This window comes from Dermochelys coriacea, chromosome 17 (assembly GCF_009764565.3).
Source record: "Dermochelys coriacea isolate rDerCor1 chromosome 17, rDerCor1.pri.v4, whole genome shotgun sequence".
Lineage (NCBI taxonomy): Eukaryota > Metazoa > Chordata > Testudines > Dermochelyidae > Dermochelys > Dermochelys coriacea.
In genome coordinates, this window is record NC_050084.1 from 19,540,705 (window position 1) to 19,557,367 (window position 16,663).

At 56.0% G+C, this 16,663-nt stretch overlaps 1 protein-coding gene across 1 annotated transcript in view; it reads left to right on the top strand.

Moving 5' to 3' along the window:
- Positions 1–12,445, top strand: part of SSC4D (scavenger receptor cysteine rich family member with 4 domains) — a 31,438-nt gene extending 18,993 nt beyond the window's left edge. Inside the window, exons 5-12 of the mRNA XM_043499714.1 lie at positions 400–471; positions 939–1,253; positions 6,142–6,222; positions 7,063–7,137; positions 7,588–7,899; positions 8,719–8,796; positions 9,762–10,114; positions 10,612–12,445. Coding sequence (XP_043355649.1) covers positions 400–471; positions 939–1,253; positions 6,142–6,222; positions 7,063–7,137; positions 7,588–7,899; positions 8,719–8,796; positions 9,762–10,078 — 1,250 coding nt within the window. The 3' untranslated portion in view covers positions 10,079–10,114; positions 10,612–12,445. The remainder of the gene's footprint in view (positions 1–399; positions 472–938; positions 1,254–6,141; positions 6,223–7,062; positions 7,138–7,587; positions 7,900–8,718; positions 8,797–9,761; positions 10,115–10,611) is intronic.
- The last annotated feature ends 4,218 nt before the right edge of the window (positions 12,446–16,663 follow it).

Here is a 16,663-nt window from a genome sequence, read left to right on the forward strand (position 1 = left end):
TCACACACGGATCTGAACAGCACTTAGCCCCTCTCCATCGCTTTGCAAACAGGGACCAATCCCCAGCAGCAGGATGGAGTGTCATTGCCCTCAGTTTCCCTCAGGGCAATGCGAGGCAGAGAGGTGAGGTGACTCCCCCAAGAGTGATCTGGGTCAGAGCCAGGATTAGAACTCGGCTTCTTTGCTCAGCGTTGCCGGCTCTTGCAGGTTGATCGTGAGTCTCCTGATATTTGCCAGTTTTCTAGCCGGTGCGTCTGTGTGGGTGAACATCGCTGCCCTCCCCTGGGCTCTGGGTGCTGGGGCTGCGTATCCAGCAGGTGTATTTATTACAGGGCACGCGGGAAAGGAAAATTAGTAAAGCCACACTGACGCCCAGCCTGCCTCTGGCTCTCTTTTCAGAGCTCTCACCCACCCGGGCAAGCAAAGGACCGACGAGCAGAACCACCACAGCCCCCCTGCCGAACGGGAAGAGTAAGCATTTCGGAGATTGGCTTCTCACTCATCAGATTCCCTCCCTGCCTCATACTCACCCTTCGAAGCCTGCATTGGCTGGCATCTTTCCACCAGAGGCCAGGCCAGGGCGCCCTAGCAGTGCATGTAGACTTTCCCCATCCCTTACCCCCAGGCTTGGGCCAGCTCCCCCCCGGAGAGCAGAAGAGACAGGTGAGACCAAGGCCAAGGATGACCCCAGGGAGTTATTGAGGTCCCTGCATTGCAGTGGTGCTGCTCAGAGCAGTGGCTATACAGAGCAGGTCTCCCAGTTTGGGGATGGGACGTCCCAACTCCATGGGCTGCTTTTGCTGCCACGTGCAAACTCACGTCTCACTTGCTGCTCCCCATCCCCGCACGGCCTGCTCCTGTCGCTCCCGTGGGATCCCGCTCGGTGCTCTGCCCGCCCCAGGGAGACCCTGACGCTAACCCCGGCCGCCCTTGTGCAGGCGATGGCAGCATCCGGCTGGTGAGCGGCGCCGACCCCTGCCGGGGCCGAGTGGAGATATTCTACCGAGGCATCTGGGGCACGGTGTGCGACGACGACTGGGGCATGAGTGATGCCAGCGTGGTGTGCAGGCAGGCGGGCTGCGGCCGCGCAGTGGCGCACAAGAGCAACGCCTACTTCGGCTACGGCACAGGGCGCATCCTGCTGGACAACGTGAATTGCGAGGGCAGCGAGCCCCGCCTCGCGGCCTGCTACAGCCTGGGCTGGGGAATTCACAACTGCGGGCACCACGAGGACGCGGGGGTCATCTGCACAGGTAAGGGAGCAAAGCCCCATGGAAACGGCCGCCATCTTGGCTGACCCACCGGGGATGGAATCAAGGCACATGCTGCGGCCCATGTGGATTGGGCGCAGAGGGGGCCAGGCTGCGGGGAGGATTACCGTCCTCCCCCATCCAGAGGCAGCTCAGCACAAGCGTCTGAGCCATGACAGTGCAAGCTCTGGATAAGCCTTGACCGATGCGATGACTGCCTCCTTGGCCAGCATCGAGTCCAGCCCTTCCGAGCAGAATGCCTGAGTCTCTACAGGTAGATCCAGGCCCATGGGGGGAAGCCGGCAGTAAATCGACTATGGAGAGGAGTGAGTAGCACACACCACGCCATGGGTTACATCCCCAATCGCTGCTGCTGTTCAGGGCTGTGCTAAACAACCCTACTCTGCTTCCTACCATCATGACGCATTGGAGCAAAATGTTGCCGGGCCGTGGATTTTAACGCGGCCTCCATTCGCACGGGCACGTGCATCGGCACCCACAACGGTGTCTGTGCAAGCTGCTACTGGCGTGAAAACAAGAGCTGTCCCCTTCTCCACATTGCACACACACAGTTCTCTTTCCACAGCACCAGCTGCGCCAGTCCCATTTGCAGGTGCAAAAAAGGAGAGGGTGCAGATGAGATGGGTTGAACATTGATCCAGCTCCAAATGTCCCCATAGATCAGGGATGCTCGTACCTGGATGCTGGTTTGGAACCATTTTGCAGCGTGTGCAGAAAGCTAACGTATCCGGGCAGTGGCAGACCGAGCCCAGGGCCCCCCTCGAACACCCTGCCAGCAGCCCCTGTGGTCTGTCCTGAGGGAGCTCCAGCCCCTGCGTTGACTTCAGCCCTGCCCCCAGGATGAGCGGTTACTGAAGTAGCATGCCCAATCCCTCTGCTGGTGGATGTGCACTGTCAGCGCGCTCCGGATCGCACCACGCACAGCTCTGTTGTGAACGCTACGGGCAGTGCACATTCAGTGATGCGGCACCTGCTCTGCATTGTGCCGTGGGTGCCCTCTGTTATTAGTCATAGTCTCTCTGCAGCTCTCTTTCTGCTCGGACCCACAGCCTCGCTTGATCTGTCCAATCTTGTTAAGAGAAACATTTCAAAGCCCCAGAACCCAGCAGTGAATCCACGCTGACATTTTCAGATGTCAATGTTTTTTCAGATTTCAATGTTCCCGTCGCGCCACTTTCTCCCTTGTAGACTGGAGACTCCTTGGGGAAGGAGCTGTCCGCAGGTCCCATATCTGCACTAAATGCAGAGATGTTGGATCTAAATCCAATGATGCCAATCCAGGAGGAGGAGCAGTTTTGTGGCAAGCCCAGGACTGCAGGAAGTCGAATAGCCTTGGGAGTTGGACAGAGAGGTGGCAACTGGAGATGAATGGGAAAGATGCAGTGCTAGCCCTGGGGAGGATAGTCCTGGCAGCGGAAGGACTATTAGGATGAATGGAACAGAACTACAAGTGACTAATGTGGGGTAGGGAGTTGGGATCATAACGCCAGAGAAGTTGGAATCTGGTGTTACTCCTGGAGGAATTCTGCGTCACTGCGCGTGCACAGAATTCATGTCCCCGCAGATTTCTTTGCTTCCACGCAGAAAAATGACTCCTGACAGGGAAGCAAAGGGAAGCCGCAAGAGCGGTTGCACACCCCTCCCCGGCAGCGCAGTCAGGTTGGTTCAGGTGCCTGGAGCAGGTACATAGAGACATAAATCACCACCGAAGGGAGGGGGGGATCAGCAGTTGTATGAGTGAGAGACACTCTGTCCCTCTCGCTTGTTGTTGCAGCACGCTTGGCGTGGAGGGGCAAGGCTTCAGGGTGTTTCTGAGGAGGTAGGCATGGGGCAGGCTCTGTCCCCTCAGGCAGAGCAGAATGTAGCAGCCTGCCTGCTTAGTGAACTGTTCCCATTGTCTTTGTGAATTCTCCCAGGAGTATAAAACAGGTGTAGAGACAAGATCAATGCAGCTGGTGCAAGCGCTCCCGGTGAGGCTGCGCACGGCCGACACAAGGAGGAAAGTGTAGATGCGCAAGCGACGTAATTACTGCGGTGGTTGTATGCCAACATAAGTTAGGGCAACTTAATTTTGTAGTGTAGACATGCCCTAAGTTACTTAAATGGCCCCCAATGCCACAGGATCTGGTGGCCGTATAATGTCTAATATACCCCAGAGCACCCTGGAGAGGCAGGGCAGGGCTGTTATCCCCATTACACAGATGGGAAACTAAGGCACAGAGAGGCTAAGTGACTTGCCCAAGGTCACACAGGGAGTCTGTGGCAGAGCAGAGACTTGAAAGTAGGGCTCAGAAGGCCTAGGGGACTAGCCACTGGACCATCCTTCCTCATTACCTGCTAGGGTCTAACTCAGGAGATGGATAAAACACAATGGAGAGAGGCTGGGACTAGTCTGAGCAGCAATTTGCAAGGGAAATGACTCTGGTTGCCTGCAATTTCCTGGCTCTGGTGGAAAGCAAGCTGCCTTGGTCAGGAAGTGGAGTGATTGGCTGTCAGCGGCTGGGCACTCAGCCATCCCCGGCCTCCCTTTCTCTTCCCCTCTTTCAATTATGTATCTCTGTTGATTACCATTTATAATGTTAATAATCCCCTTGAATTCCCTCATTATCGCAGCTAATGACTGGAGCACTAAGTGCCGTCACTTTCGCTTCCCAGCGATTAACTAACAAAGAGACTGATGCGCGCAAAATGAGCAATTTTCTCAGGTTGTTCCTTTCTTGCTTAACTAGCCATTGTCCTGGAAGCCGGGGAGATGAAAACGCTGGCCCGGAGAGCCTCAGTGGGACGGCTTGTACAGGTGTGGGGGCTGTTCTGAATGGGGGCAGCGGGTCCACAGGGTGGGTGAGGCCCAGTTGGGAGAACCGAACCTCTAGGGGAGATGCTAGTGATGATCAGATCAGTGGCAAGGCAAGAGAGGGGGGTCTTGGTTCTGGCTCACTGGGTGGGGCAACACGGCTAGGCAGAATGGGCTGGAGGGCTGTGGTGTGAGCGATGCACTGTATCTGGGCCTAGCCACCGACACTGCCAAGCCCGGTCAGGTGCTACAATATTAGAGTTGCCAGGCATCCGGTTTTCGACCGGAACATCCAGTCAAAAAGGGACCCTGGTGGCTCCGGTCAGCACCGCTGACTGGGCCGCTAAAAGACCAGTTGGCTGCAGCACCAGAGGGGCAGGCAGGCTCCTTATCTGGCTCTGCGCGGCTCCCGGGAAGCTGCCAGCATGTCCCTGCAGCTCCTAAGCAGTGGGGCGGCCACGGGGACTCTGCGTGCTTCCCCCACCCTGAGCGCTGGCTCTGCAGCTTCCATTGACCGGGAACTGCAGCCAATGGGAGCTGCGGGGGCGGCATCTGCGGTCTGGGGCAGTGCGTGGAGCCACCTGGCCACCCCTCCACCTAGGAGCTGGAGAGACATGCTGGTAGCTTCCCGGGAGCTGCCTGAACTAAGTGCTGCCCAGAGCCCGCACCCCAAACCCCCTTCCGCACCCTAATCCTCTGCCCCAGCTCTGAGCCCTCTCCCACATTCTGATCCCTTGGCCCCAGCCCAAAGCCTGCACTCCCAGATGGAGCCCTCCTCCCCCTTCCCCGCACCTCAACTCCCTTCCCCCAGCCTGGAGCCCCCCCCAGGGATCTGGATAACAGGGCCGGGCAGAATTCAACTTTTTTTTTTTTTACAATATTGACTCATAATATTGATGTTTATTTTTACATTTGTATTTATTGAAATTTGCCCCAAATGATGGCTTTTAAGCATTTTTTTAAAATTTGGATCCATTTGAATGTTCACAGTTGCGGGAAATTGCTGGGGTCAGCCAATAGGAGGGGGCCGGATGATTGTTTAATGACAGAAGAGGTGGAGATTCCAAAGGTTAAAAGCTTTGTAACCGCTCGAACACAGATTGTCAATATCACAGGTCAAAATATACAAAGGAAATAGCCTTAAATCAAACTCTAGTAAGTCCTCAACTGGCATTTTGTGTACAGGTTGAATCTCTCTAGTCCGGCACCCTTGGGACCAGACCGGTGCCGAAACAGAGAATTTGCCGAACCACGGGAGGTCAGTGCAGAGTGCCAGCGGGTCTCCATAGGCATGGGAAGTAGAGATGCAGGGGGTGCTGCAGCACCCCCAGGCTTTGCAATCAGTGTGGCCCCCGGCCTGGAGGCGCCGATGCTGGCCCCTGGTCCCAGCCGCCAGCCCCAGGTCCTCCCCCCTCCCTCCCAGAGCTTGAACGGATGAATCAGCTGTTTGCGTCACTCCGGAAGCACTGGGAGGGAGGAAGAGGAATCGGTAAGCGCGGGGCCGCCAGTGCCAAGAGGCGCAGGGGAGGGGGGCAGAGGGGGGAGCTTGGTGCTGGTGGATGCTCCGCACCCACTAATTTCCCCCCCCCGGGTGCTCCAGCCCCAGAGCACCCACAGAGTCGGCGCCTATGCCGGACCACGGATGTTGCTGGACCAGGGAGTGCCGGATTAGAGAGGTTCAACCTGTACGTTCCCAGTTTGTATGCTTCGATTGTTATTGATGGAAATATTTGTTCAGCAGTGTGTGGGCATGTACGGGGAAATGCGTGTTTACTGACCTTTACCGATAAAAATTGAATCCTTCCAATCCTTTGTATAACACACACTGATCCCAACCGTGGGTTACCTAGGTGCATTTAGCAGGACGCTACGCTCTGAACACATGTTCCCAAGGCACCGGCCAGTGTCTGACGTAGGAGCTGCTAAGAGCGGCTGGAGGAGTGTAGAATGATTGACACATGTCTCTGTTCTCTGGATGGGCTCCCTTCTGGCTGCCCATCCTCTTGAAATGACTCAGTGCAAACAAAGCTACAGCCGCTGGTCATGTGGTCTCTGCCCCTACGTGTGTCTCCGCAGGGCTGCGGATTTCAACGGTGGCACCATTCACCACCTCGGCTGGCCGGGACTACGGAGAGTCATTCACAGACACTGCCACAGGTAAGGCCAACGCTGCCCGTTCCCGCATCTGGAGGCTCTCTGGATGGATGATATGTGAGGAGACCTACAGGTCCAAGGCTAGTGCATTGATCAGAGCAGCTACCCCATAACATTGTCCTGGGGAGGACACAGCTGGGATTCAAACCAGCTCACTATCCTTCCTGGTCCAGCCACCCGTACTGGGGAAGCAGGTCTCAGATCCCCTGTCCAGGGCTTTCTCCTCCCCTTCTCCTTTGGAGTCATCAGTAGAGACGCTGGGTGACCTAGAGACATGGCTGGGCTGCCAAGAATTCAGCCCAGTCTGGAGTATTGCTCAGGTCATGCTGAGCTTCACTTGATCCACAGCACTGGGTGGGATCCTTCCTGGGGCCCAGCAGCAGGATCACAGGAGCTGCAAACAAACGTCTCCAGATCCCTGAAAGCCTGTTAGTCGGGTGCTCGCTGCACAACGTGCCATGATGTTGCTCTCCCCGGGGGCACTGTGCTCTGATTTTGTTGCTACAGGGGCATCCCGGGGTGGCTGTGATGCCAGGGAACGAGGCGCTTGTGGGTGAAATTCACCAAGGTCCCACTTCAACGCATAGGGTGATGCCTTGCAAAAAGAACTGCCCCCCATCGGGTCTAAATGGGCCTGCTTCTCTCCCATCAGTCCAGCAGTGAATTTCACCCTTGTGCCCAGGAGCCCCGTCAGATCCTGTGTCCTTTGGGCATGAGGTTGCATGGTGCGTGCTGCCATCATGGGGGAGGGTGCTGCCCTTGTGCCCCGTCAATGGAGAACAGCCCGGGAGCAGGCTTTCCCCTGAACTCCCACCCGCCTAATGCCACTGCTTGTCCTTGCAGTCACGGACGCCAGAGATCAGCCCTCGCCAGAGACCGAAGTGATCACAGCGGCCCTTCTGGCCGCGGGCAAGGGAAGTAAGTGTGCACGTTCCCCGCAGGTGGGCATTGGCTCCAGGCGGCCCAGGGTGTGTTCAGAGATTCCCCGCAAAGCCAAGGCAGCCACACGGCACGCCTGCACTGGGCTGCCAAGGCTGGAATGAAAGCCCTGCGGTATTAACTCAGCCCCTGCCCAACCACATGGAGCACGTTGCACCATTTATATGGCGGAGTAGCTGGTAGAAACTACGAGTCCCAGCAATGCCATGCTCTGTCTTGAGCCTAAATGGGAGCACGGCATGCGGGGACCTGTCGTCTCTCTGGGCCCCACCTCGTATCAAAGATGAGGGCAGCTGCTGCAGAGCACTTTGAAGAGCACCGGGCTGCACGGGGCACCTGACTGTATCCCTCCTTACCTCCAGCATCAACCAGAATCTCTCGACTTTCTGGCCTTCCACGTCACCTTTGCTCTCTGGGTCTGGCCAACAGGTGGCAACATCAGGCTGGCAAATGGGAACAGCAGCTGCCAGGGCCGGGTGGAGGTTCTGTACCGTGGCACCTGGGGCACGGTGTGTGACGACGACTGGGATTTCACCAACGCCCAGGTGGTCTGCCGGCAGATGGGCTGCGGGGTGGCAGTTGCGGCCACCGTCCTGGGGTATTTTGGTTATGGCACCGGGCTGATCCTTCTGGACAATGTGGATTGTGCCGGCCGGGAGGCTGACCTGGCGAATTGCTTTCATCTGGGCTGGGGGCAGCACAACTGTGGGCACCATGAGGACGCCGGCGTCATCTGCAGAGGTGAGATACGTGTGTGTGCTCCATGCAGCGCATCTGCCCCGCCCCAAGCAGTACGCATGGCTCCAAGCTCCATCCTGTGCAAGGGAAGCTGAGCCTAGGTCATGCCACGAGCTGCTGGCCTCAGCATGCCTCGGGGCAGAATTAATGGGTCCCAGGGAGTGCCACCCAAGTTCCCGCAGCCTCCCTGGGTGCACCGTCTGAACTGGGAACCTGGATTCCAGCCTCTCAAGTGGGAGATGGGCCACACAGGGATCATATCGTATTTAGTCCGGGGCTCGAGGTTTAGTTCAGGTTGGAACTGGAATTGGAATTGGAATCAGATGCTCTTGGTGGGAATCCCATGAGACCCTGGGGGAATTTCAGACACGCCCAGAAAGGCCCCTCCTGCTTCTGGATTCCCCCAGAACCGAAACTTTAGAGCCAGGTTCAGATGTGGGGATTCAAATCCAAGCTCCCTGAACTTCAGAGAGTTCAGGTCTGAGGTGCTAGTTTTGGCCCAGTCCCTGGGTTTGAAGCCGGTCCCTGTTTCCGGAGTGGCACCCACTGGGGAATGGGATGCTACTGTTACACGTGACAGATAGATAAGGCCTTCAGCCTCCCCTGTGAATTTCAGTGCCTGCTTTCAGGGGATGTTTGTCCTTCCTCTGCTGACATGTGGTGCGTTTAGGAAACAATCTGCAGTGCATCTCCTCTCCCCGCCTAGCTGTCTGGGTCTACCTAGCTCCAGCCCAGCCACTCATGCTCCATGACATCCACCCCAGAGCTGGAGACCAGAGATGGCTGATCATTCTTCTTTTCATCCATCCTTTGCTGGAGCAGGTGTGGACGAGTCCGAAGACCATTTCAGAGAAGATGCTTTTGAGACCACAATCTCAGCCACAACTCGTCCCAAGGACGGTAGGTACCCCATGGGGCCAGCAGCCACCCCCAAACCATCTTCAGGCAGCCATAGGTCTCCTCCCAGAGAAACCTCCTGGGGTTTGGCAGAGAAGCCAGAGATGAAGGCAGCTGAGGGTTGGTCTAGATAATGCCTGGTCCAGGCGGGGATTGGACCAGAAGACCTCTCAAGGTCCCTTCCAGTCCTACGAGTTTGATTCTGTGACACCGCCCGTGGCAGAAGTGATACTGCAGCACAGGGGTGGCAGGCAGTGTACGGTTGACTACCTCTCATGGTGTCTGTCATCAGTGGATCTCAAAGCACCTTTACTGTAGCCTCTGTCTATCCCAGTGAGGTAGATGAGGTTAAGCTGAGTGACACTGGGTGATGTGGCACGGGTCACGCAGTCAGGCCGAGCCGGGAACAGAACGCAGGCTTTCTTGCTTCTCAGTCAGATGCTCTGTCCACTGGCCTATACTGCTCTGGGGTCCTGAGGCCTGCTCCCCTGTTCTGGACCCCGTGCTCTCTCGTCTCCACTGAACTGCTAATACGGAGGCACTAGTGCTGCTTCCACCGCTGGCCCCTCGCTCCCAGGGCAAAGTGAGCTAAAGGAAGGGGAATCTGGATTCGCGGGACCCTATGTTGGCTCCCTCATTGGCTCTCTCCTCTGAGCACCTGCCTGCATCCCGGGGCACAGTGGGGGACTGCCGACTGCTCGCAGGTTCTAGGCTGGAAGCTGCTTTGAGTGCCCAGTGCCGCTGGCTCGGCTGGGTGGATTCACTCCCCATCTTCCCAGGGGGATCAAGGAAACAATTCATTCGTATTAGACCCATTAAGGAGCAGCCTTACGTCCATCCTGCTGGGATCAGAGGGCGGCTGAGCGTCCCCAGGAGGAAGGCGGAGGGCCGCCGGGTGCAGGGTTCTGATGGGCAGGGCCTCCGGCTGTCCCGGGTCCCCTCACCCTGTGCTGTCCCCCACACCGCAGGATCCCTGCGCCTCGTGGATGGCAGCCACCGCTGCGAGGGCCGCGTGGAGATGTTCTACCTGTCCCAGTGGGGAACCGTGTGTGACGACACCTGGGACCTCAGGGACGTCACGGTGGTGTGCCGGCAGCTGGGCTGCGGGGGCGCCCGGGCAGCCTGGGGGGAGGCGCACTACGGCCCAGGCACCGGCTACATCTTCCTCGACAACCTCAAGTGCAAAGGTGACGAGCCCTCCCTGCTGCACTGCTCGCACATCCGCTGGAACGTGCACAACTGCGACCACTCGGAAGATGCCGGCGCCCTCTGCGGGCTGCTATGACCGGCTCCGTGCCCACGGCCGCCCAGAGACGCCCGGGTGAGTCCGGGGGGGGGGGGGGCGCGGGTAGATCCCCTTGCATGTCTCTCTGCTTCCCCTACCGTGCCCCATCGAAGCCCAGTAGCATGTCTGTAGTGAGGGCAGACCGGGCCTTCAGGGCGAGGGACCCACCTTTGCTGATTAAAGGACAGTGGCCAGTCATAGGAGGTGAGGGCAACCCCGGAGCTCAGACACCCGTCCCAACCAGAACGAGTCCGACTCTCCTGGTAGCGGAGCAGGAGTGCGCTCCCCCCCCCTCCTGGGAGCTGTTCAAAGGCCAGCAGCTCTAAATCAAGCCTAAAGCGAAAAGAGCCACCTTGCCGTGGTGCTCCCCGGCCTGTTGCTAAAGCTGGCTCAGCTTACTGGAGCAAAGCGCCAGGGGAAAGCGGTTTCGTTAAGAGGAGTCAGGCCCCAGGATCCGCCCTGAGTTGTCCTTTGGCCGATCAGCCGGATGAAAAGCCCTGGCTGCCAGCTGACGTTGGCTGTTTCTCTTTCAGACTGACGCTGGCCCAAACTGCGGGGAATTCCAGATGCCAGCGGTACGTGGCATGGTGCGGGCCGGCTTGCTGGTGCGCCCACGGCACCGATGTCTGTGGGAGATGAACCCCCACGTGGCCTGTACATCGCTGTATATAGCATGTCTATAACGGGCCTGGAAGCCCTATTCTCGCTGCCAGGCCCCTCCCCACCCTCCGAGGAGATTTCTCTAGGGGCACTGGCGAATGCCTACTTGAACATTATCCACGATGCACAGAGCAGAGCTCCAGCCACTCATGGGCATCTTTGCAAACTCTCTGGCAGGGGAGGTTTTTGTCCCAAGAAAAGCCCCAGAACGGAAGAAAAGCAAGAAGGAACACCGCTGCCCCGCAGAGTCTCTAGGAGAAACAGCAGAGACATACATACCCAAGAAGCAGAGCCCATGGAGAAGGCAGAGAACTCTGGTGCCAATCTAGCATTGCTAGTCTCTGTGGAGAGTCACGGGGAGCTGGACCGGACTATTCTGCAGAGTCGCTGGAGCTCAGATACTAGCTGTGTCCAAGTGGCCAGCTCTAATCCAGCCCACGGTGATAGTGACCAAGGGTCACATTTTCATATGTGCCAGTGTCCCCTTTTCAGAAGTGATGTAGAACCAGATCCTCAGATGTATTTAGGTGCCTAATTCTCATTGGTTTCAATGGAGTTAAACACCATTGAGGATCTGGGCCCTAGGGTATTTAGGCACTTAAAGATGTAGTTCTCAATGACAATTAGGCGGGCAGGTGCTTTAGAAAATCATAAAATCTCAGGGGTGGAAGGGACCTCAGGAGGTCATTTATCCAACCCCCTTCTCAGAGCAGGACCAATCCCCCATTTTTGCCCCAAATCCCTAAATGGCCCCCTCAAGGATTGAACTCACAATCCTGGGTTTAGCAGGCCAATGCTCAAACCACTGAGGTATCCTGCCCCCCCAAAATCCTGCTAAATGCTTCTGCATCTTAAAATCTGGCCCGAAATCCCATGAAAAGCCAATAGAGCTAAGTTCCTAAGTCATTTTTGAAAAGGGACTTGGCCTTGTGAGTCCCGTAGGAGCCTCTGAAAATCTTGCCCCACATCCTGTTGGAATTGGATGGTGGCTGGCGGATCTATGGGAGATGTGTTTGGCAGTAGGTCTCAGTCCAAGTCCCTGTGGCCACGTGTTCCCATCAGAATGACCCACCACCCTGCAATGGCCCTCAGAACTGATCCACAGGCAAAGCTCCTGACCTGCTTATCAAAAGGGTGTTTGTGAAACTGCCCCTGGATGATCCATTTGCAGGCCCATGTGCATTAGAAATTTAGGCCCCGCTCCAGAATCAGATCCATTCGGATTTGCTGCATGGAGCCCCCTGGAAGTCAATGGGACTCTCTGTGCCCAGCACAGACCTGACTGCCGAATTGGCTCCTGGGGATTGGTGAATAAAAACGTGGAGCTGAACTAGTGCGTTTCGTGGACCCACTTGGGTGGCTCCTCCTGTCAGCCAAGACGCCCGTGTAGCCCCACTCGGTCTTGTGTATTTCGCAAGGAAGTTCTGTTTGCAGTCTCGGATCCTGGCGAAGAATTCCAGAACCCTGCTGGGATCCTCGAAGTTTGTCATTAACCCTTTGTCATTTCCCCTGCCGGGAGACCAGAGAAATACTATTTTTTGGCAGACGGAAAGGGAGCAGCTTGCTTAATTACGACGCGGGCAATCCCGGGCCTCTCAATTCTCGGTATAATTCCTTTGTTAATAACTGAGTGTGCATGTTCCGGGTTTTCCACTTTTCTTATACATTTTTTGGGTGAATAAATAAAAGCCCTTTTGAAGTGTGCTGAGAACCAGCGTACTCATTGCTCTGTGAATCACAGCTCAGCCGGCTGCGGTCAGTCCCTCAGTGGCAAATGGATTCTGAACAGTCACTGTGGTTACAGGCTGCACCAGAGGGTGCAAATTCAAAGTAACTTCATTGAAGTCAAGGAAGCTGCTCCTGATTTACACCGGTGTCACATATCAGAAGTATGGGCTGAGGTTTTCTGTACTCTAGTTGCCTGGAATACATGATCAAACCATAGGTTTTGGATTTTTTTATATTTTTAGAGCTAGATCTTCAGCTGATGTATATCAGTGCAACTCCACTGAGGTCAGGAGAGTAACTTTGAGTTACACCAACCAAGCATCTGGCCCCTATGTTGTGTCGTGCATGGTGTGCCAGTACTGAATAGTTGAAATGGGGACTTAGTTGGACCTCTGGCCTGTTGAACCCAGGATAAAACCAGGGTTTCTCACTGGCTTCTCTCTGCCTCTGTGAGTGCTTCGGTTAGCATCACATGCCAGCAAGCAAGCGATCTCAGACATTCTCCACCATCAGCCAAGCAAGCTGGTAATGGTGAGATGCTCCCTCGTTTAGATCTGTCACCACCTGAGTGGCGAGGTGCCGTCACCAGACGGATCCCAGCCGTTAGATGCTGGCTAATGCCTCTAGCAAAGGAGGGAGAGCTTGATGAAGGCCTGGCTGGCATGGCTCCTGATTTGCTGCTCCAGGATCTGTCGTGAGGCTCATGCTTGCCATTTCCAGAGCCTGGTTCATCTGAGGAATTCACAGCGCTTTACAATGAATGGCCCCCTCACAACACCCCTGGGAGGGGTTTGTTTGCCCCTGACTTGCAGTGTGATCAAAGCGCTTCTGTGCCTCAGTTTCTCCACCTGAGAAATGGGGCTGAGTTAGACGTAGACCCCCAAAATCCTGCCTCCCGGCTCTATCCATTAGACTCCCTCCCATTTACCCCAGGGTCCCCCCTCATGTGGGTAAAACCTCCAGACCAATTCTTTGGCCGGCTACTGGTTGGCTGGATAACCTGCCAGCCTTGGACTTCTGCTCCGGGACCATCCCATCCCCACCAGCCATTCTGCCCTCCCTGGAAGGGCAGATGGATGCTGAAGCGGTGGCAGAGACGGCTTGCTGGGAAAAGAGAGGAAGGAAAGGGATGGGAGCTGAGGATACTCCCGGCGCCACAGCAACCTGTCGGAGAGATCAGGGGAGCAGCCCTGGGGCCTGCAGGTTGCCCGTGGCAGGGGTTGATTTGTCATGGAAGATGGAGCCCGGGGATGTGGTATAAAGTCATTACTCTGGGCTCCCCGGGTAACTCCCCATTAGTCCTTGTGGGATATGTTACACACCCCATTATTCAAAGGCACATCACGCCCCCTTGGAGAGTGAGTGACTTGAGAAAGAGAGCTAGGGCTCGGAGCCTGGCACTGCCAGCCTCCCTGCTGCAGCCTTGCAGGAGGAGAGGGATTCATGAGAGCCGGGAGGAGAGGAACTGGTGGAAGCAGTGGAGCACTGGCTGCCTGCACCAGGCTCTGCTCCGTCAGCAGGGAAGGAGACCAACCACCTCAGAGGAGCCAGAGTGGGCAAAGCTCCTGGGCTCTGTGAGCCAGGATCCAGGGTCTCCTCCCAGGGCTTTACTTCACTCAGGATGGGGGACCAGCAGGGGTCCCTAAGCAAACCCCCGGGGTAGGCTTTGGCTTGTCTCTGGGACACTTACATCACCCCCCTCCCTCTGCACTCCCAGCAAGGCAGGGCTGCAATCCCCATTGCACAGATAGGGAACCGAGGCACAGAGAGACAAGTGACTTGCCCAGGGTCACACCAGGAGTCTGTGACCAAGCAGGGAACTGACCTTTCATCTCTCAAGTCCGAAGCTAGTGCCCTAACCACTGGGCCATCCTGGGTTGCTTTTCCTACCCCCCACGGGACTATTTGAGCTGAGCAGGGATCCATTTGCATCGGGACAACTATGATTGTGGTGTGGCCTAGGGATTAGAGCACTGTACTGGGACTCAGGAACCGTGGGTTGTGTTCGTGGCTCTGCCAGTGACTCTGGGCAAGTCACTGCCCCCACTGTGCCTCAGTTTCCCCAGCTGCACAATGGGATAAAGACAATGACCTCCTTGTAAAGCTCTAGGAGATCTGCTGATGAAAAGCACTTATAGAAGAGCTAGCAATTATTTATCTATTAATCCTGCCTCAGTGCGGGGGGCTGTACTAGGTGACCTCCTGCGGTCCCTCCCAGTCCTACCGTTCTATGGATATTCTAGCCCTCTGTGTCCTGCTGGAGAGAGGGCAGCAGAGCAAACGCCAGAGCCTTGCTCTCCACTGCCTCGCACTAGGCGGGTTTCAAACGCCCCCAGATCTCCAGTCACATAGAGCCAGAATTGTCAAAGGGATTTAGGAGCCTAAAGAGAGGCCTGGTAGGAGTTTTGAAGGCACCTGGCCCCCTGGATTTCAATGGGACATTGGTGCCTAACCTGCTCAGGCAGTATTAAAGTCCCGCCTGAGGGTCTCTCTGCATTTATGGTGCCTAAATCCCTGGGAGTATCTTACCCCACTGTGCATAGGTGCCATGTGTCACACTGTATACGGCGTCCCACCATGCTCTAGTGAATCAGGTCCAAGGGTAGCATCAGAGCACCTGTTCCCTCCCATCTCAGGCCCGTAGGGGGGTGTCTTGTGCCTTTCTGGGGTCGTATTCTGTACTTGTCAGATACAACTCGCTCCCTTTAGCTTGAAGGTGGGGAGACCCAGTCCCCTCCCTCTGTCTGACCTTGGTCTCTGGCTTCTGGGCCCAGTGCACTGCTGCTGCCCTGCAAAGCACAATGCATCCGGGCAAATGTCCTTCTGCAGGACCTAGGCTGGAGAAACTGAGTTTCCTTTGGCTCCAGATTACCCACCAGAGCTGGGGATGGCTACCTAGTAAGACCATATGGGGCCCTAATGTGGCAATGTTAGAGAAGAACTTGGGCCAAAAGCCTGAGTCCCCGTGTTTCCCACCTTTGGATCTGGCTGGCCCTTCCACGTCAGCTAGATGCTGTTTCTAGTCACGGCTCCAGGCAAGGGCGAGGGTGGACCCGGCTCAGGAGTGGGGAACGGCAGGGGGATTCCTGGCTGCTTATTTCCCATGTGCCAAGCGACAGGAAGAGCACAGCTGAGGCTCCTGATCTCATGGCCTGTGCACAGACGAAGGAAGTCGCCCCATCTGTGGGCAATGGCTGCATCTAATCAAATGCTCAGGGAACAAGCGCGCACCAGATGGGCTCTTTTGTACTGGCCACCGTAAGCTTTTTTTCCCTTTGCTTTCCCCAGCTCTTGCCCGGAGCCACTGCAATTCTACACAGATCAATAGCATCGAGCGGTTCCCTTCGTCCCCTTTGAACGGGAGACGGTGGCGCAAGATGGAGAGAATAAATATTTCATAAGGCCCAGGCGAGCTTGGGTTTGGATTTATGGCCTCTGAGGAATAAGGGATGAGTCTGTGTCCGGGCGAGGGGCGATTAACAGGGAAGGAGATTATTAAACCAAGCTGAAAAAACCCAAGACAGCAGGGGAAAGGGGCAGGGCTTGAATTTGATTTCACTGAATTCTGGAATAATAAGACTTGGGGCTTTAAAAAATCTGGCCCATGGCCCTTAGAGAACACATCGCCCCGGCACCGGGGCAGCATCAGCCTCTCCTCGGAGCTGGAAACAGGGGTACGGAAAATGCAAGCCGCTCACCCTAGTTCACACCATGTGTCAGTGGCAGAGCTGGGACGAGCTCACAAGTTCCCTGAGTGCCAGGGTAGCGCCCGGCCAGTGGGCCACACTGGAAAGCCTTGCTTAAAGGGGACAGAGAGCATTTTCCAGGAGAGGTGAGGAAAAATCAAGGTGATTTTTGATCCTGGCCAAAGTGGGTAAGTCTGGGCAGTGTCCAGCTCCGGCCTCGTCCATCCCTCTCTCCTTGGATCAGACGAGCCTGACCTGCAACGTTCAGCTCTGGAAGTGAATCTTCCCATGGGCAAAAAGAAAAGGAGTACTTGTGGCACCTTAGAGACTAACAAATTTATTAGAGCATAAGCTTTCGTGAGCTACAGCTCACTTCATCGGATGCATTTGGTGGAAAAAACAGAGGAGAGATTTATATACACACACACAGAGAACATGAAACAATGGGTTTATCATACACACTGTAAGGAGAGTGATCACTTAAGATAAGCCATCACCCACAGCAGGGGGG